The 20151-nt window shown below is 41.5% G+C and overlaps 1 protein-coding gene and 2 long non-coding RNA genes across 4 annotated transcripts in view; 2 read left to right on the top strand and 1 right to left on the bottom strand.

Moving 5' to 3' along the window:
* The window catches only part of LOC107313224 (uncharacterized), a 61479-nt gene extending 58869 nt beyond the window's left edge, over positions 1-2610 (top strand). Inside the window, exon 3 of the long non-coding RNA XR_014945793.1 lies at positions 941-2610. This is a non-coding gene — a long non-coding RNA (uncharacterized LOC107313224). The remainder of the gene's footprint in view (positions 1-940) is intronic.
* INTU (inturned planar cell polarity protein) overlaps positions 1-13993 on the bottom strand; it is a 35094-nt gene extending 21101 nt beyond the window's left edge. The window contains exons 1-3 of one of the 2 annotated variants that reach the window (XM_015861252.3): positions 13806-13993; positions 12047-12633; positions 4714-4799 (exon numbers count right to left, since the gene is read on the bottom strand). In XM_015861252.3, coding sequence (XP_015716738.2) covers positions 4714-4799; positions 12047-12633; positions 13806-13969 — 837 coding nt within the window. In that variant the 5' untranslated portion in view covers positions 13970-13993. Of the gene's footprint in view, positions 1-4713; positions 4800-12046; positions 12634-13591; positions 13709-13805 lie in introns of those variants that run through there. The other variant, XM_085546542.1, reaches the window with a different exon arrangement.
* Positions 13994-14039: 46 nt separating this feature from the next.
* The window catches only part of LOC107313225 (uncharacterized), a 31471-nt gene continuing 25359 nt past the window's right edge, over positions 14040-20151 (top strand). The window contains exon 1 of the long non-coding RNA XR_014945794.1: positions 14040-14490. This is a non-coding gene — a long non-coding RNA (uncharacterized LOC107313225). The remainder of the gene's footprint in view (positions 14491-20151) is intronic.

The following is a 20151-nucleotide window of genomic DNA, read 5'->3' as shown; positions in this document are numbered from 1 at the left end:
GTTTGTCTGCATTAAAATAACCTTAAAATGTTTGTTAACTTGGCAGATATGAAACACAGCATAGCACATCAAATCCCACTTCTGTCAGTGGTGATCAGCATAATCATTAGTGCAATTAAAGTTTTTTTTTTCAGTTGCAGTACATTCAAAAATCCTAAGTAGAGGCAGCTCATACATTTAAATATAGCTACTTTTATGTTTTCATAATTGCCTGTATGTGCATATACGAGCCTTGAGAGGAGTGCCAGCAAGAAACTGCAATGCTTTAAAACACCGCTGCCTGTCCAACTAGATCTGAGAGATGCGCCATCATCATCTCTAAAAGCTACACTGCTTGAGTCACATTCTGCCTTCTTCCCATCCCACTCTGTTCCCTCCCAACACTACTCATTAATCTTTTCCTCGCCTATTTTGGCTGCTATCAGTTTGGGTTCTTGTCCCTCATTTCTATTCCCATTCTTTGGAATGGCACTGCACTCCATCATGCTCTCCTGTCATGTGCTACCCCTTTTTTTCCTGATGGCAACTCCTCCCGCGCTCTTTCCTCATCATTTCAGTTTCAATTCAAGACACTATGTATTAAAAGGACTCAAGGAGTACTGGCATCCAGCTAAGCAGCAGCAGCTTTTTATGACCCAGTAACTCGATCGTTCACAGTTATAGAGTGTTTCCTTCTGCAGTGTTCTGTGACTCAGTTCTCTTTCTACGTCAATCCATATGCATGTATTTCAGAGGATTTTCTTCATACCCTGCTTAACTCCTTGCAGATTTCCTCAAGACTCGAGAGTTCTTTCTCTTAACTTCTACTACATCTTGTCTGTGGAAACTTACAACACTTGGGCTACAGTTCCTACACTAACGATGCACAGATGTAACTCTTGCTGCAGTCTATCTTTTAGCCCCTCAAACTAAAAAAATCTCTGTCTGTCTTGTCTTACAGACATAACCATCTGGCTCTCCAAGCAAGAGCTCAAATAAATTGGGCCAAACAAAACCATAACTCTCCTTCCTCCTGCAGCCTCCATGCTGGCTCCCACATCGCTGCACGCAATGCCACGCCACTCAGATGAGAAGTCACTACATTTTGAGAAAGGTCTCTCCATAATTTGGCTTCTTGATCCCTTCCAAGTTTACTTCATTCTATACAGCAACTCCCATCCAAGTTCTAGTCTACATTTAGACTTTAAAAAATCGCTGTGAAAAAGATCGTGTAGGCTAGAAAATGCTGTAACAGAATGCGCCCAAGAGACTACATTTCTACAAGGAAGCTCTATCCTGAACAATGCACAAGATCCAATTAAATACGTGACAACCGAAGAACTCTTCTGTGAATGCTGAGTGTGAAGCCTTTCACAGCTTTGACTCCAGTTCTCTTAAATAAAATCAAGTCAATATACAGCAGAAAACAGGAAAAGCAAAACATGACAGAGCTCTCCAAAATCACAGAACGATAAGAATAAGATACAGACAACTGTTATTTCTGACACTGGAACTTGCAGGCATTAAAAGCACTTACTAGGAAGCAGTTTGAAAGCCGACAGAAAGGAACAGAATATATAAACCAGTTATGTAAAATCACTGCTCTAGGATGCTGTGGATGTCAAAGAAATTTTAAGAACTAGATTAAAATAAGTGACAAACTAATATGTAATCCAGCAAGGCCCTAAGCTGTCATTAGGACTGTTGGAACCCAGAAAAATATGTTGCAAGAATCCTATAGTTGACTTTTTTGTTAATACTTTTTACCTAAACATTTTTCAGTGTCAGTTCATTGAAAAGTATTCCTGTTACACTGATGGTCTTACCCAGAAAGTCATCCTTTGTGTTTATCTGTAAGAACACTGTACACCAAGAATATGGATTTTATTACAGGCAGAACTGGTGGCATTGCCTGCCTTTCAAGATTGCCTGCCATTTCCTGTTTAAGGCACTGTTTTCCATGTGCTTACGATTTGCCAAACCATAATTTAAAAATTCAGGCTGAGATTTCTGATTCTGACTATCTGCCTCAGGCTGAATATTTTTAGAAAGTTTAGAAAGTATTGCAACTTCTAAGTATCTGGTTAAAGAAAAGTGTATTCTTCCACGCGTATCTCCTTCCTATTCAGTCTCATCTGCCTTGTGCTGTTAAACATCTCAGAGGTCCCGCTGCTTCCAAGAATATCCTTAAAGAATAAGTGGCAGCAGAGATGAGCTCTAACATCACTGACACCTGTCACAGACAACACACAATATCATTTTAATTCTTGCATACTAAAGAGCAATAATAATGAAGTTGAAGTGCCTTTTTGGGTCTTTAAATCACAAAAATAACCACATTATTGTGAGCAATATTTACCTTCTCTAAGGTTTACCAACCTCTGTAAGAACTTTGTCAATAAAGCTCACAAAAAATGTCAGGTATGTTACCTTTTGGATGTTTACAAGTTATTTGCTTAAAAGAGATCACAGAATGAAACAAGGGGGGAGGGAAGGGAGGGTTGTTTTGTTTTGTTGTTGTGCTCTCTCGGTGACTCAGGTAAATTGTCATCTATGTGTATTTAGTAATTTCACGGGATGCACAGAAATACCATCAACTGAGCTAGGTTAAAATAAATAAATCACTAAGCTTATTCGAGTCTGCCTGAATATAGGTCCGTCCCAATTTTCTTTTCTGAATACATTTAAAAAATGAGAAGTAATATCAAATTCATTGGTTGAGGGGTATGTATGCTTTGGGCAGTCACATTCAGTGAGTGCTGAAGAACACTGAAATGAGTTAAGTGGATGTGAGGCTTTATCTTACTTAAGAGACATGAAAGCACCCAAACAGAAAGAGTTCTGACGTAGAAGCAAGGAAAAAGGAAATAGCAATCTGCTGTTGCAGCCTGCTCTTGCTCTGTAAGTGCCCTGTTCTAGCCCCTGCATGCTCAAAGTGAATTTGACAAAACTCAGATAATACAAACAAAATTTGGGAAAGGTAACACAGTAATGAGAGATGTTAAACCAACTGCTGCATCTGAGAGAAGTTAGGTAAGTCATTTTTTATATTACTTGCAGTAATTTTTACAGTGAACCCAGAAGAGTGGTGACTCAGCTTTTATTTAATTAACTCATAATGATGATAAGACTGCTTTAAAATACACCTTTTTAAAATGCGTGCAATGTACAATGAATGAGAAATCATTTTATGCAATGTACGATGAATGAGAAGATATTAACAGTTTTGCTTGTGTTACAGCTGTCTATTACCACATCCTAGAAACAAACACCCTCTCTTTCTTCAGCAGGATGAACACAGTGTTCTACACTGCAAAAAAATAGAACCACGTATTTAAATTCTCCGCCTGTCTATTTCAGCAATCACTCTTTTGGCTTGACTAAAATTACACAGTAAAGAAGAAATAATTGCACTTTAATAAAAGGTTTTGGAAAGCCAATATGACAAATAGTTCTATGGTTGAAGTAATCACTGTCTACTGGACAAATTTACTGACAATATAAACATAAAGGTTGCATTAAAAATCACCACTATGCAAAGGGTTGCACTGCATTTAAGCAACAAGTATTTAAGTACACTCTAATCTAGCAAAGATACAATTAAGAAAACTATATCATCACTGCTTTTCTAATCATTCTATATTTAATAATAGTTACATCAACTCCTTATTTGGTCCAAGACAGGCAAGACAAGGTTTTTCTGCAATGGAGCACTGCCAATCTCTGACCACAACTCTGGTAGCTTAGGCAAGCTTCATACTGTTGAGTATCTTGGAAAGTTTCCTAAACTGACATTGTAGTACTCAATCTTATTGCTAGTGCAGATGCAGTTCTACAGGCACTTACACTAAGCCGTGAACAGAAGCATGTTTGACAAAACCAAAAACTTCTTTTTGTCTCTGGACAGTAAAACATTTGTATTTGCACCTCATATATTCTACCTGAAGAAAAACTGCCAGGAACTACAGACATCGCGTAAGACACACTACCATTTTAACCTCCTCTGTCTTGTACCAAGTTACAACTTTTACCTTGTCTTCCTGTCCACCAGGATGTGGAACACAATTTTATGGGACTAACATTGTAGGTAATTTACACTCTCTGTTCTTTATTATTTAATTCTTTATTATAGATCCAAAATTAATGTTCATATAGAAGACAAGAAAATACATTATTTATTTGTTTAATATCCATTTTAATCACTACTGAATATTGAAAGATCTTAAAAGCATTTAAGCTAAAGGCTTTTAAACACTATTTTTCTATTTAAATGCCAAAACTATCAGTATCTCCATTTAAATCCTCTTAGATATCTTCAATAGCACTACATGTTAAGCCAGGATTTGTGATTCTTTTATACTGATGAATTATTTTTTCTCAGTATTTATACAGCAATTATTACTTTAAGAACAATGCAATCAAATTTAAAATGTCAAGCATACATTCTTTTACACTTTGTTCTTTGACTCTATCATACTTATTTCTGAGGGAGAATAGCACTGTACCTATTCACTGCCACTCCAGCTGACAGTTATTTGCAAGCTACACATCAATAACTTGCTTCATACATTCTTCATACCATGTCAGATTGCACATCTCACCAAATTAAGTCAAAAAGTAGAACGTCCTTGTCTAAGAGAAAGATGACCTAAGTTCCTTTTCTGAAGGAACAAAATGACTATACATACTATTTATTTTTCACAAAGGATATTAGGAATAAATGTTCAACTGTACCTGCATAGGACCTGGAATGCAAGACAAAACTCTTTCTATGTTTTCAGAATTCACATCAACATCATTTACAGCAACTAGAGCATCTCCTGGAGATAAAAGAGATAAAAACATAAATTAGAGGCTATTACAGTACAAAGCCAAATGGTGTTTTAAAAATGAACATGGCATCCAGTTATAAATGACTTAACTGCATTTAAGTAGATGACATGCTTTACAGAAATAACTGGCAAAGCCTTTTCCCTTCCATCCAGGTTTCAGTCCATCCTATTGTTTCATTCCTCCTGAGTGCACTTGACAAGTTCCAGGAGCAGTTAGTTTGGCTGATCATCTTGCGAAACATCACTGATCTTCAGAATCACAGCAACTTCATTTCATGCCCACAGCTCCTTGGTCTCTCAAGCCACACCACAATTTAGTACTCTCCCTTCTTTCCCACACCTTGCGCCATTCTGAGGCTTCTTAACCCTCTTCATATTCTTATATGAACTATTAACTATAACCTTCTTCATATTTTTATCTGCCAGTTCTCCCTGCCTAATGACACCTTGCCTTTACTAAAATCAAGCTCTTATCCCGTTACTAAAAAATTAATTGAAAAACAGGATCCCATAGAAAGTCCTGAACTGCAGGTGGAAAGGGCTTGAAAAATTAAGGGCACAGAAAAAAATGAAAATAGAACTGAATTAAGGCTTACAAACTTAAAATCCACACTCAACTATAAGAAACAAAAATCAAAGTAGAATTCCTATTTCAAGCAAGGGAAAATATTGTAGAGGTATTAATAATTTCTAACAACTTCTGCCTTATCCCCCTCAAACAGATAGAAGGTTTAACAATGGAATGTGCAAGAAAGATGAGAGAAATCAATGAAAAAAAATTATTGCTCCTTTGCAGGACTTATTTTTTCAAGTATGAGCAGCTCTCTCCCGAATAACGACTTTAGATGCACAGTAAAATTTTGATCTAGTGAATTGTCACCACAAGAACACCTCAAAGACAGGGTAGTTGAAAGTTGGAGCAGCAATTAAAAGCAAGTTGAGGAGCCCAAACCAGAGTCCTAGGACCTGACAGCTAGCAGTCAAGAATGGAGCATGCAGGCAGCACTAACACAATAAATAATTATCAACAGAACTCCTAGCTTCTTTGCTGAAGAACACCCTAGTACCATGTATTTAAGACCGTCACTCACAAATTCAAGAGAAAACCCAAGTTGCTCCTGTACTAATCTGGAGAATGGCTCAAACAAAAAATTGTTTGTATTCTTCTTGTTGTCAGGGAAATAATGAATTATTTTCAGACAAAGTGTGGGAATCTGATCTTTTGCTCCTTAACAGCGTTCAAGCCAACTGTACACACTTAGTGTAGGTATAAGCACCTTAGCACTTAAAAGGAATGCTTTTGGACCACATCTGATGGGATAGAATACACAAATACTCTTTGAAAGAAAATCTATCAGTATTTACACGCTTTATACTCAAAGTGTTCCATTTATTTGACATCTAATGTACGTCCGTAAAACTTTCATTGGAGAGATAAATATTTATTCCATTCAATTTGTAAAAATGTAATCACGTACCATAAATGGAACAGCTTTTCAGAAGACACTGCAAAAGCAGCTACCTTCATTTTGCCAGAAAACGCAGTATCGCTATGGAAGAACTGCAAATTGACATTGACTAAGAAAAACTACAGCCAGCAGTACTGACTTTCCAGAACAGCGATGGTGGGGCTCTTGGCCTTTTCTTTTCACCAAACAAAACAGAATTCAACAAACTGGGACTATTAAGAATGAAAGCCACTACTAGCACAATAGCAAGTATGTAAAATAATGAACATGGAGTGCCTTAAAGCAGAACACGGCCACAAGATCTACCCAGTGTGGTAATTAACGAAGGTAAAAGTTTATGTATGCAAGTACTCCTTTGTTAATAGTGCTTCCAACATTTTCTTTGAGAAACATTTCTTTCCCTTTAAAGGTGTGAACAACTTAAAAGTGAGAGTGATTCAGGTTCTTAGGTATTAAATCTATCAAAAAGACTGTATGTGAAATACAAAATATTTTATCCGTTTACATGAAATAAACTAAAAAAAACAAAGAGCAGCATTTCTTAAACTTGGTAGTTTGCAGAGTTAAGTCAGTTTTCACAGACTAAAATGTAGCTGAATGACAAGCAGAAAGATTTTTGCCTGAAGAGAGAAAAGTTGTACAGATGACACTGCAAGTCCATTTTTCAATCATTTCTGTGCTCTACAAAGTAGGTCAAAAAACCTAAAAAACACAATTGACTTTCCTTAAGTACACAGATTGAGTTGAATGTTTCTGTTTTTGCTGAAATATACATATACAATATATTTTATGAAATGTTCTTTTCAAACTTGATATAGAAGAACAAACCTCTTTTTAGCTTTTTCATTAAAACAGTTGCAAATACAAATTATACTGTATAATAAAATTCATAGAATAAAATAAAATTTATAGAATACATAGAATACCACTTGATGTGCTCTTATTGGCTTGCATGCTCTAACTCCCTTAGCTCATTACTGTCTGGTTTGAAAGACATGAGATGAAGAACATTACAAGAAGATATTTTTTCCATTTTTAGGGAGATTTTGATGAAACATGAAATTTTTTTTTTCTTCTGACAGCTTCAGGATATCAAACTTGGAGTCAATAAAAATACAGAAAAACACAAATCCTTCTCTTAAAGGAATACAGTAAGATATTCACGTGTGCGCCCAATAAGAATGAATAATCAAGTTTGGAGTTCTATCATCTATTACAAAAACTTACTCCTAGTCCACAAACTATTAGACACCCGTTTACGTTCTCCACAAGTGCCAAACAGAACCAAGTTTTACTAAAGTGATGGAAATGACATAAAAGACAGTCAAGAATTTGTTCCTATTTTCTTCACTGTAGAAAAACTTCTCACCCACTGTTACCTAAGAACGCGTATTGATCTCAAATGTGTGGCATTTCAGTGACTGCTAAATTTTTTCCCATCTAAACATGAAGTTTAGAAAAGTCTCAGGACTGCTGGCATCCCTACAATATTTCTCTCAGGACAGACGACAGTCCCACCAGGCACAGGTTTTGTTAAATACCGGTTCCATACAGCTAAACCTGCACACATAATTTCTAAAAGCAGAACGCTGCATTAGGCTGGGGGGGTATTGGCTGATGAGTGAATGCCACTCCCATGCTGTGATGGCAAATGAACATTTTAATCTGAATAAAAAAATCAGAGCCGTGCCATTCACATGGGAGAGGAATGAGACTTTTTTTCTGGTAATTTCATGTAATTTCCTCTGTTCTTAGTAATGGCTCAGTAAAAGTACTTATAAACGTTCACATACTCCCTTCCAAAAAAGGCAAAGCATGGAACATATTTTACTGAAGAAAGCCAGATCAATTACTTGTTTTATATGTTAGCAGGCTGCTTTGACCCAAACCAATGCTGTTATGCCTCAAGAGGAGATTAAAAGAACATAAACGACATCCCAAACTCCACAGTGAGAGCACAGCAAAGCTTACGCAAGCTCTGTATTTCTATCTTGTGTGCTTAACATCTCTACACTGGAGAGACTTTTCAACAATACACCATATATGGCAATTTCCCATGGAAAATCTCAAACTCTTACAGCATTGTGGTCCTTTCAAGAACATTTTTCTGACAGAACTCTTAGCTCGTAGCAAATGACAAAAAGCAACAACCACCACCAACACTATTTACCTTAACTGTCAGAAGATGATTGCAAGCTGCTTATGTAAATGTATTATTGTTTTAAACTATCGGTTCATGCTATGCTCCACTTTCCAGTGACAACTGCCTGTTTTACCAATCTGAGATCAATTGCTGAATATTGATATTATGCGCAGGACTTGAACTTTGGACCTCCAACAACGATTACCTGTGTTTTTACTATTCAGATGAAAGGAGAAAAGATTACTACTTTGACATTTCTTCATTCAGAGGGAATCAATGACCCTCCCACATAACACCAAGAGAATTAAGTAAAACCCATAAAAACCTTCTGCCAGTAAAGGGGGGTTGGGATCTGCACCCTTTGACTGATGCCTGCAACAATAGCCTGAATCTTCTACACAGTTTTACACAGAATTGGATTATTACAGTCCATGTTTTTCAGAAATAATCCTTCCCCCTTGGTAGTTCCTACACCTTTCTGACAAATGAACCCGCTGATCAGAAGTGAGAATTCATGCACAACATTCAGATGCTCAGTGACAAGTGCAATAATAATGAAAAATGATTTCAAAGAGGGTAAGGCAAAGAGCTTTTCTGCATTTTTAGCGTCACTGGAATTACTTTTCCGTTTATACCACAGAAAAGATGGTCATCATCAGCATTTACAGAAAGTATCCCCTGCTGTGAATTGGAGAGGTTTCAGTTTGGAGGGGAGAGGAAATGAAATTATAATGGCATTTCCTATTATAACCCTTATTTCCGTGGATCTAACAGTGAGTATTCGGTGGAGCTTTTCGTCTTTGAAGATGCATTCAAAGATTTAACTATAAAGTTTTACACAGCAGAACGGGCTTTGTATATTGTTAATAATAACTTCACATAAGAGAAATTATTGAAAAACAACAGAAGACCCTTAAGGTACAAGAGATAAAGGCTACTGTATTTCTTACTGTATTTCTTAACCCAAATGGAAGTGACAGCAGAAATTCTAAAAGCAATGAGGATTTTTTCATTTCAGTGCACTCCACAAATAGTAAACAGATGTGTCATTTTTCAATCTTTGATGCAATAAGGGATACACATATCAGAAGCAATTTAAGAAGCCATTGGAGGAAGTGATTATCTATTGGGGGAAAAATTGTTATTAATTTTCTGTCCTGTTTCTGTCTTCTCAATACTGGAATGACTTTTTATGTTAATTGCCAACAGATCAAATTCAGTAACAATCTGCTGAGCCAAACTGCCTGCAACACCCACTGCAAGCTGGTCACCAGGAAACTCACGGTACACCACTTTAAGGCATGGCTTTTAAGAGGGAAAATATACTTGGCATTCACTTAAAAACAACGAGCAAAGAAACAAAAACACTGATCCAGAAATGGTCTGCATCACCCATTGCAGGTCATTAAAATATTAATGTTAGAAAAACATAATCGGGAACAGGTTAACATTTGTGCACACGAAGGTCAATGGAGATGAACAAAGTCATAGCCAAGCCAGTCAGCTGGCATCATGCTATACTTACTGATCAGACTGACCACAGAAATATGCTTTCCTGTGTGTTTCCATAATTCTGAACAGGATTCCTAAAATTTGCAAGCAAAGTTCTACTGACTTTTTTCCTGAACTTTGTGCGTAACTTCAGCTCCTGTAAGGATCTGAAGAGGCCCTCGACTGAACTGCAGTTGTTTCTAAGTCAGGCTTTGGGTGTATAATGTAACACTCATTGTCTGAATTACAACACAGACAGTAAGCCAAGCAGTTTTTCTGACAGAATCAAGATTATTTTTACTGTATATCTTTATGCTGACAGCACTGAAATCTAAACGCCTAATTTATGCAAAGCTCAGTTTCTAGACACCACATACAAATTTTGGAGTACTCAGTGTTCACTGTAGATGTGTAATTTTCATATAAAAATACTTTCAAATTATATATTTTATACTGTTGGCACAGAATACAGCTCATTTTCTCAACTGAAAACTGAATAACTGTAAAGTGCTTGAAAATACTTCTTTCCAGCATCCCAAACCAAAGCACTATTGGTTGTCAGCCCCACGACACATGAAATTGCTGGACTTTTTAAATTAACTTAAATGTTTTTCTATCTAAGACAAGACAAAACAGAAACCAAAATTGTGTTCATTAGCTCAAGGAAACACTGAAAGCCACAGACAATGTACCACTGTCACTGAGAAAGTTAGCGTTTTCTCCTGGATTTGTTCTGTGCTTATGTTGTTTGACTTCACAGCTGCTCTTACAAACAGGCAGTTACATACCAATTTGTGTCCCAGAATAAACTTACAGGTTATAAATACCAGCTTTACACTAATTAGATTAAATACCATTAAGCACAGTGGACCAAGCTGAAACTCTCTTCCTCTTCCCCCCCATTCTTCATCCCTCACTTCTTGACTAATCAGTTCTTTCTGGTAACATCTGAAAGTTATCCAGTTTTTCCTCTGGAGTATTCTTTAGCAATGTACTGAGAACCTGTTCTAGAAGAATGAGCTAGTCTAAACATGACTTGCATTTTAACACACACAACAGTGGAATTTCAAAAGCACTCATGCTGAGTCTGTGGGATTTGTGCTACTACAGCATTAAGATTTTCATGATCTTTTAACCAAAATCATATCTTTGCTTGCTCCATACTAGAGAGCAACTTCAAGGGTAATTAATTATCTTCCACCCCTTGCAGGCACAACCTAGCTGTCTCACATTTACAGACTCCAAGGCTGGGAGCTCATGAGTACTAAGTCACTTATTGCAGTGGCCTCTTGATACTGGAAATAGGAGCACGTGCTCCTTCACTACTGGCCAGGAAAGTTCATTCTTGTATGTTATTCAAGCTCTGGTGCGTGTCAGGCCTTCTGTGATCCTGTTTAACTCAGCACATCAGCGAAAAACTAGATGAACAGTTTTTCTTCTGGGTTTGTTTCCTGCCAGGTTACTTAGCTGCACTGCCTTAGGTCTGGCAAGAGCCAAACCAACACAGAAGAGCTGCTCTGCTAGCTCACTGCCTTCTCATTCTGCAGCTGATCACATCTGCTGAAGAAGCTCTTCTCATTACTCGACAGGAGAACAACTAAACAAGGCTGTGCACAGACAAAAGCTAAAAAATGTATATTTACTCAATGTTTTTTCTCTTTTTTTTGGTGTGTGTGTCCCCTAAAATCCATATAAAGCATATTCTAAGAAGAGTGGTAGAAAGCAATAAAAACAAAATGCAGTATTTGGCACACTCAAGTTTTTCCACAGGCCCTGTTATCTACAGAGTAAATTCCACATCACATTAAAGATGTGGGGCAGTACTTCTTTTTCCTAAGTTGAAGATGCTTGCTCCCTGTAGGCTAAAGGGACAATCAGCTCCTTAATGCCTTCCGGTTTATGTAACATATTCTTAAAACCACTAATATAATAACACTGATTCAGTGAATAGGTGACAAAACACCAAATGCAGTGACATTTATTTAAGGACACTGTACCTCAGGAATGTACAAAATAGTAGCTGTAAGCATTATTTACATCTTGGGAATATTCATGGCAGCTGCCTCTCAAACAACAGAATAAAATTGAACTATTCGTTTTAAAAGAAGAGCGTGTTCACTTGATTAACTTACCAATCAATATCTGGCCTGTTTTCATTGCTGAACTGCCTGGCACCAAACCATGCACTACAAGCTTCTCTTCACTGATTCCTCTGGTGACCTTATCCTTCTTGCCTCGTTTTTCTGCCCTTCTGCTGCTCCATGAAGACTGATGGACTATTCCGATCAAGGCCTCTAGCAGCCTGTGCTGCTCATCTTCTCCAGCACTGTCCAGCAGCTTTCTGGGATTCACATAAACACAGATATCTTTGTACTTCTGCTGTATTTCACCCATTTTCTGAGTGGAGTGCTGTTTCAGTATCGAAGTTGGACCACTGGAGTGCACATTGCAGCTTCCACTTCCTTTCTTACTAGAATGCTTTGGTAAAAGATTCTTTTTCTTTAACATTTTTGTCAGTTTCTTCAGTTCATACTTCCTTTCTTTTCGTGATCCCTCCTGAATAACTTCCGCTTCGTTTTCACTAAATCTGACATGATTCACTGGCGGTATTTGCGGGCAGGCGTTCTGAAGTAAAGTTTCTTCTTCACTTTCACTCATTTCTAAATAAAATAGCTCCCCATTTTTCTGCACACCATCCAACCATTCAGGCTCAAGGTCACTGGGAAACAAAGAACAACAATCAGTGATAGCTCTGATAACACTTGCTCTGCAAGTGACATCTACTTATTTCGAGCAGGGAAGGTATACAGCGAGTACAAGGCAAAAAAGTATATAATCTCCTGAATATTAAAAGCTTAACGCCTTAAGTTTGTCATGGGAATAGGAACTCTTCCAAAACAAATGACAGCTTAGGGAAGGAAACACATCCCTGATTAGCAGGAGTGCTGTCTGCAAGGCAGAAAAAGGTTTTGTCCTAGTTTGGCAATGGTGATGTGTCAGCCACATCCAGGTTTGGATCGTACAGTCTAAAAGAGATGTAATAACTGGAACAAGTCCAGAGCACAGAAACAAATACAAAGTAGTTTATAAACATCTCTTAAATGGAAAGAGACTGAAGGAAATCACACTCTTTTGGCTGGAGAAAAAAAGAAGATAGCTGAGGAGGCAGCAGGACTAATTGTCCACTCCACAGCTCCAAGATGAACCTCAGAGTGCTATTACAGGAGCATGAGGATCAGCGACCATGAAACCAGGGAATGTCATTGGTGATTTTATTTATCAAAACATTACGGTAAATATTTGAAAGCTTCTGATTTCATGCATGTGGAGGTCAGTATCAGCAGGATTTGTGAAGAACTTCTAAGATATTCTACGTGAAAGATTCTCGTGAACAGCCAAGAGCAGCTCGAGCTGGACTGAGGGCAGCCACATCTCTCCTGCCAACCTGAGACTGCACTGATAGCAATCAAACAAGGACAAACAGCAACATACATCATCATACCAATAATTGAGTGAAGTTAGCGTGCATTCATAAACCTTCCACTAGGACTAGATAATTTGACTAGATAGAGGAAGAAAGTTTAAAACTAGCACGAGCACACAACTTGAACAGAGCATTAACTGGAAGACAGACACAGCTGAGCAAAGCACAGCGTAAAGACCCTGCAGGGCAGCACCTTTATGGGCTCAGAGGGAGGGTCTGGCTGGCAAAACCGCGCCTATAAGGCGCTAGAGATGTGGCCTGGAGCCGCACGGACTTGGGGCGTGCAAGGATGCTGCGGGCAGGGACAAGTGCCACCAACTTGCCCTTTATTCACACTCGCTCACAACGACGCCCGCCAACGCTCCGCCCATCGCGCTCCCCGCGGGCTGCACCCGGCCCGCCCTTACTCGGAGCTGTGGGACAGCGAGCTGCCGGCCGAGCTGCCGTCCGAGCCGCTCTCGCTCTCGCTGCCGCTGTCGGCGCACCCCGCGCTGCCATCCCGCAGCGCCTCCACACCCCGCAGCGCCTCCACACCCGCCGCTCCGCTCAGACCGTCCCCCTCGGCCGCCATGACTCTCGCTACCCGCCCGCACGTGACCGACGCCGCGCCCTCTGATTGGCGGCCCCTTCCGGCGCCATGGAAACGAGTTAACGGTCGCGGTCCCGCCTGTGAGAGACCCGCCAACAGGAGGGGAGGGTAGCGCCTCCTCAGGATGGAACGGCCCTGCTCCACAGGGATCCGCAGAGTAACAGGGGCTTGGAAGCGCCCGGCATCCCCCGGTACTCCATCAGCACCAGCACCCGAGTCTCAGTGGGTTTCTGAGCATCTTTTAGTGGGTCAGCACTGAAAACGTAATGGAGAATAGGTTGTCTGGTACCAAGTCCTCAGCAACAGCCCCGTAAAAGAGACTTGATGGAACCACAGTCCCGGGCTGAGCTCCAAAGCATTGCTTATAATCAAAAACTTATCTGGAGAAAGAAACTCCAATTAAAAACTGACTTTCTCTATCCAACCATTAGCAGCAGAACACATCCCATCTTCACTTAAAGAAGCACAAGAAATGAAGACGGCTTCTTAGCTTAGGACAGCAGGTAAGTGAGGGAGTAAGGGCAGGGCCACAAGGCACAGCCAAACCAGCTTCGTGTTTTGGCCCCTGGAAGCAGTCAGTGCACGGTAGAGATAGAACAACAAAAAGCGACTCCGTTTTCAGGGCTTTAATTATTCACATGCATGAAAAACAAGAGCCATGGCAGCCCCGCAGGCAACTCGCTGTGTAGCTGTGTCAGTAAACCTATCAAGACACGCATGGTGAATAAGGGAAGGGATGGGGAATAATTGTTGGAACATTTTTAACACATTGGATTTAATCTCTGCTCAGTGGGATGCTTGCACAGCCTCAGCAATGAGCTTCTATAGGATTCTGTGAGAGTTGCAGAATTGTGGTATGAGAATCCTGCGTTTGAAACTGTCCTAGGGAAGCATTTGTTGATCAATGTGATCTCAAGTGAATTAACAGGAATGGTTTGGACTTGTGTCCCAGTGATTCAGCCTCAACTAGAGCAGTAGAAATACCTCCATCAGATGTTGTGGTGATTCTGAAATGCCTGTAGCAAAGCGTGTTTCAAGGAAATGTTACTGTTGTGTGGATTTTCTCAATATGCAACTGCTCAATGGAAGAGACAAATAATCCCTACCTAAAGAAAAAGAAAAAGAGGCAAGTTTGTTCCAGTATGATTTTATTCAGGTTAGGACAAAACATGGTAAAAAGAGTGGAAAGAATTAACCGAGCTGGCGAAAACCACTCTACGCAGAATATATAATTCACGCATGGTAGACCATTCTTAAAATAAATCCCATCTTTGTTTCCAATAGCCAGAATGCAAACTATGCACCAACCTTTGTATTTTCTATTGCTTCCAGAAAAACAGGTGGAAAAAATGTTTTAGAAATACCCAACTTCCCAAACAATTTACTGCATAAGAGCAGAATCTGCATAAACGTGTCCCAAAGAGCCTGATGAGCTCTGATTTTCTAGAAGGAATCACAGAATCACAGAATTATCAAGGTTGGAAAAGACCTAAAAGATCATTTAATCCAACCATTGCCAATACTTCCCAATGATGCAGGAGTTAGAGTTTTAAAGGAGCCGGATGAGATACACAGTCCTGTCCACCCTAATTGCTATGTGCAAGCACATAATAATAATACAGTGAATAGCACACTGAAGTGTTTCTGTGGAGAAGTTATAGCCTAAGCTAGATGGTCTTTTTACTTAAATTTCACTAAGTTCAGGAGCTGGTTCATTGTTTCCAGTTGCTTGTTCAATAAGTGAGAAATCAGGCTCTCCAAGAAGTGGAGGCAGCCTTACACCACTTGCTATTTTACACTGATAAACTTATGGTGGAGGAAAAGATGCTGGAAGTTCACCGAGATAGTTGGGAATCACTTAAATATTCTTATGTGGGGTTTTGGTGCTGTGGGAACAACTAAAGATTGATTCGTCTCACACAGCAGGGTTTTATTGGAGTGAAGAAACTTTTTCCCACACAATCCTGCTTAAGAAACCTTCCCATCATTTCTTGTGCATAAATATTAGGAAAAGACTTGAAACCATTTGTCTCCTGGTGCATCCTTTAGGCTGAGCCCAATTGCTTGGGCTGATGCTTCTCACTAAAGCACCCCTAACCCTTCTGCACTTGGTTGCTCTTACTGACAAGCAGACAGCCAAAGTCTGCCACAGGCCATCAGTGGCACCACCACCACTACTCACTCTTACTGAACAGCTGGCTAATGGACATTTAAAAGGGAATAATTAAAGAATTGCGAAGATGATCAGGGGGCTGGAGCACCTCCCCTATAAGGACAGGCTGAGGGAGTTGGGCTTGTTCAGCCTAGAGAAGAGAAGGCTGCAGAGTGACCTCATTGCAGCCTTTCAATACCTGAAGGGAACTTACACCCAGGAGGGGAGTAAACTCTTCGAAAGGGCTGATAATAGCAGGACATGGGGAAATGGTTTTAAGTTAAAAGAGGGAAGATTTAGGTTGGACGTTAGGGGGAAGTTCTTTACTAAGAGAGTGGTTAGGCCCTGGAAATGGCTGCCCAGGGAGGTTGTGGATGCCCCGTCCTTGGAGGTGTTCAAGGCCAGGTTGGACGGGGCCCTGGGCAACCTGATCTAGTAAAGGTGTATGTTTGGTGGCCCTGCCAGGCAGGGGGGTTGGAACTACATGATCCTTGAGGTCCCTTCCAACCCCGGTCATTCTGTGATTCTGTGAGTAAAGAATTAAAAGAGTGCTTTTTAACACTCTTTTGCCTGAAGGTTTTTCCGGAAGAACTAACTCTTATGTTTGGAAATTCACTTCAGAACAAGAGGTCCTTGTTTCTTTCTGGCTTAACGTCATGCTTCAAAACATATCATGCTCTAAAAATAAGTCTATCTTGATCCACATTTGTGTTCAGGAGTAGACTGTAGTTAAAAGGGGATAGTGCACACTACTGAGGTACACGGCTTCTTTCTAATGGAGGAGGAAAAGCACACAACACTATTTTGGCCTGGCTGAAGGGATATTTATTATCTCCTATTCCAACCCCTATCCATCCACTTGAAAATTTCAACTACTAACGTTTTTTCAGTGTGACACATCGACAACAGAGTTCACAGAATCACAGAATTGTAGGGATTGGAAGGGAGCTCTTAGAGACCATCGAGTCCAACCCCCTGCCAAAGCAGGCTCCCTACACCATGTCACACAGGTAGGTGTCCAGGCAGGTCTTGAATATCTCCAGAGAAGGAGACTCCACCACCTCCCTGGGCAGCCTGTTCCAGTGCTCCGTCACCCTCACCGTAAAGAAGTTCTTTCGCACATTCATGCGGAACTTCCTATGCTGTACTTAGAAGAGTTAGAAGAGTTGTTCTAGCTCTTTGTTACCAACAACTAAATAAGAAACCCTGAATCACTCATTCTGGTTTCCTTTTTCCCTTTCTCCTGGTTTTCAAATGCAGTCATATTTCCAGCATGACTCTATTGAAAACTGGACAGACACAAAACGATACATTATAGATAAGACACGATACATTGTAAGTAATCACTACTTAGAAAAAAATGTATTTTCATCTCCGTGTTCCCTAAAGTTAACACTGCTTTAGTCAAACAGCTGAAGGGAAGCAAACAGAAGGTGTGGTGGGCTGCTAAGCAGAGCCTGGCCCAGTTCTTTCAGCCATCAAGTCCTATTCATTTATTTCTCCTGTGCACAGCATCAGCAAAAATCTGAGAAAGGAATGAATTCCTTTTAGTTCACGCTTAATGACGACAGCACAGCTTTCCTCTATGCCACTAAACCCTTCCTTTCTTTAAGAGGGGCAAAAGGCACTTCTCGTAGGCTTTTCTTACTAAACAAGATGCTGTGATTACACCGAGGCTGACACAGGGTCACATGAATAAGACTGTGATTACAAAGAGCTCACAGCTCTTCTGATATTACTGCATGGCCACCATCCACAGCAAAGTAGCATGAACTGCATAGGGACACTGGAACTCAACTGAAACGACACTGATGTAAACAATACCAGTGGGCAGTGTATTTAACCCAACTGAAAAACAAGATGTGTCTTTATCAAGTCACTAACAATACCAGGGGATCCCTGGTAGCACACAGCTCAGCTTTCAGCTTCCAGGGCTGAGAGCAGTGTAGGAACAGGCCAACTGCAGAGTGCCTGCTTGCTGCAAGCACTGCTTCCATCCTCAGGCATTCCAAGAAACTGTTGGTTCAGTTGGGTGCTTTCAGCAGGGGGGAAGCTGAGCTAATCATCAGTTGTCAGTTCCCATAGCAATAGCAGTTTGGAGCCAGCGAGAGAGCACGTTTTTTTCTTTACAGTGGGAAATAAATCAACACAGCCGAGAAAATGCTTGAGGAAACGGGCAGTGCACAGAGCAGATGCGCTTCTGTTGAGCACCACTGAACGGGATGGTGCTTTCCTTGTACAAGGAGGTGGCACTGAGGCGGCTCTCGGATCGGATTAGATATTATCGGTACGATTTCTTTGCGGTGGAATACCGTGGGACGTTGCACGTTAGGGATGAGGAAGGCAGGGCTAAAGCAGGCAACGCTTCTCCTGCACATTCATTAACGATTGCCCACCTCAGATCTGCTCTCGAGTTAAGTTTCTCCTCCTCTCCTTGAAGGAGCGCTCCCAGCCTCTGTCACCTCCATCTCTGAACCCTGGTCAGACGCCGCGCTCTTCCACGGCACCAGCAGAGCCGGGCGCGCTGCCCCACCTGCCTGCCGAGGGGCCGCGGGAGCCCGAGCACCCGGAGAAGGCGAAGGCAGACACGGGATCGGCCCGTTTCATTTCCTGCCTCGGCAACAAAAGGCCGCCGCGAGGAGCCCCGCCGCGGAGCCGGGGGCTCGGGCCCCACCGCCGCCTGCCCCTCGCTCGCTCCGATCCGGGCTGCGCCGAGGGGCCCGCTCCCCGCCGCAGCCTCCCGCCCCCGTCCCGTCCCGTCCCGCCGCTGACCTGTGCAGCAGAACGCTCTGCACCGAGTCCAGGTCCTCCAGGTTCCTGGTGACGGGCCGCGGGATGCTGTACCTGCCCGCCCCGAACATCGCGCCCGCCCGCGGCCCCCTCATCGCCCGCCTCGCGGCACCGGGGACTGCGGGCGGGCGGCTGTGGGCAGGTGGGAGCCCTTCAAGCCGCCCGCCTCCGCCGCCCCGCCCGTCCGGCCCCCGAGCCCGCCGCGGGGCGGGGGAAGCGCGGCCCGGGCCGAGAGGCGGGGGATGTCGGGCCGGGACGCTGCAGGAACGCTGGGTCGTTCTGACGCCTGCCCCGTCCCGTCCCCTCACCTGCGGGGAGCGGCTCCCAGCAAACGGCGGTGTGTCGGTGGGATCCTTCCAAACTGGCAGACGTTGGACTCTTTGTCCCAGAGCCTCCGCGCGGGGTGATAAAACCTTTTATCCCTGCTTGTTTTCCTGGTGATTAAAATCATTGATTTGACCAGTGATGTGAAACGTGGAGTGTTTCACCTGCAGATGTTCTTGGAAGTATGGATCAGATGGTGGGGGTAGAAATTTTCCTTCTATTCACAGATAGAGCTACTTTTGTGTCCTCACGGTGTATCTGCTATGGTAAATGAGACTTGTGGAAGTAGGAAAGAGAAAATGGAGATCATTTTAAGCTGTATTGGAAAAATGAAAAACAAAATTGGTGCTGCTGATAGGAGCATCAGTTAATAAAAAAATATTTTACAACTTGAAATAATCAGCCTTCTGCAGCTTAACATCCAACAGCAGCATGATTAAGAGCCAGAGCTGCGAGCAGTGTATATCAGTCTCAGGCAAATGAGAAGCAGAAATCCCTGCATGTGCATACTGAGATGGTAAAGGTTAGTCTTGAATTTAACATAGACCTGGGACTTGAACAGCTTCTCTGGAGCACTGGATTCCCATCAGTCCTTCATACGTGGTTATGAGCACAGCATTGTGTAACCGCAGCAGAGCGGTAAGCGGCAGAGATTTTCTTTTGTATATATATATTTTGTTGTGAGTACTGTCTTTAAGCCTGAGGTGGCAGTGCTGTTTGATTTGATACACAGTAGTGTTGTGTTTTCCAGTTTGCTTAGGGCAACGCAATATTCATTTTGTTTGTATGTAGAGTTTGCTTGTAGAAAACAAGAAAACCAAACATTCCCATCAAAACCCCCTGGCATTGCCAGAAGGCCTGTCCAGGATATTTGTCATTTTTCCTTTGTCCTTGTGAT

This window comes from Coturnix japonica, chromosome 4 (assembly GCF_054131305.1).
Source record: "Coturnix japonica strain WE chromosome 4, WE-NBRP24, whole genome shotgun sequence".
NCBI classification, from domain to species: Eukaryota; Metazoa; Chordata; class Aves; order Galliformes; family Phasianidae; genus Coturnix; species Coturnix japonica.
This window is presented reverse-complemented; position numbering and strand designations above follow the sequence as displayed.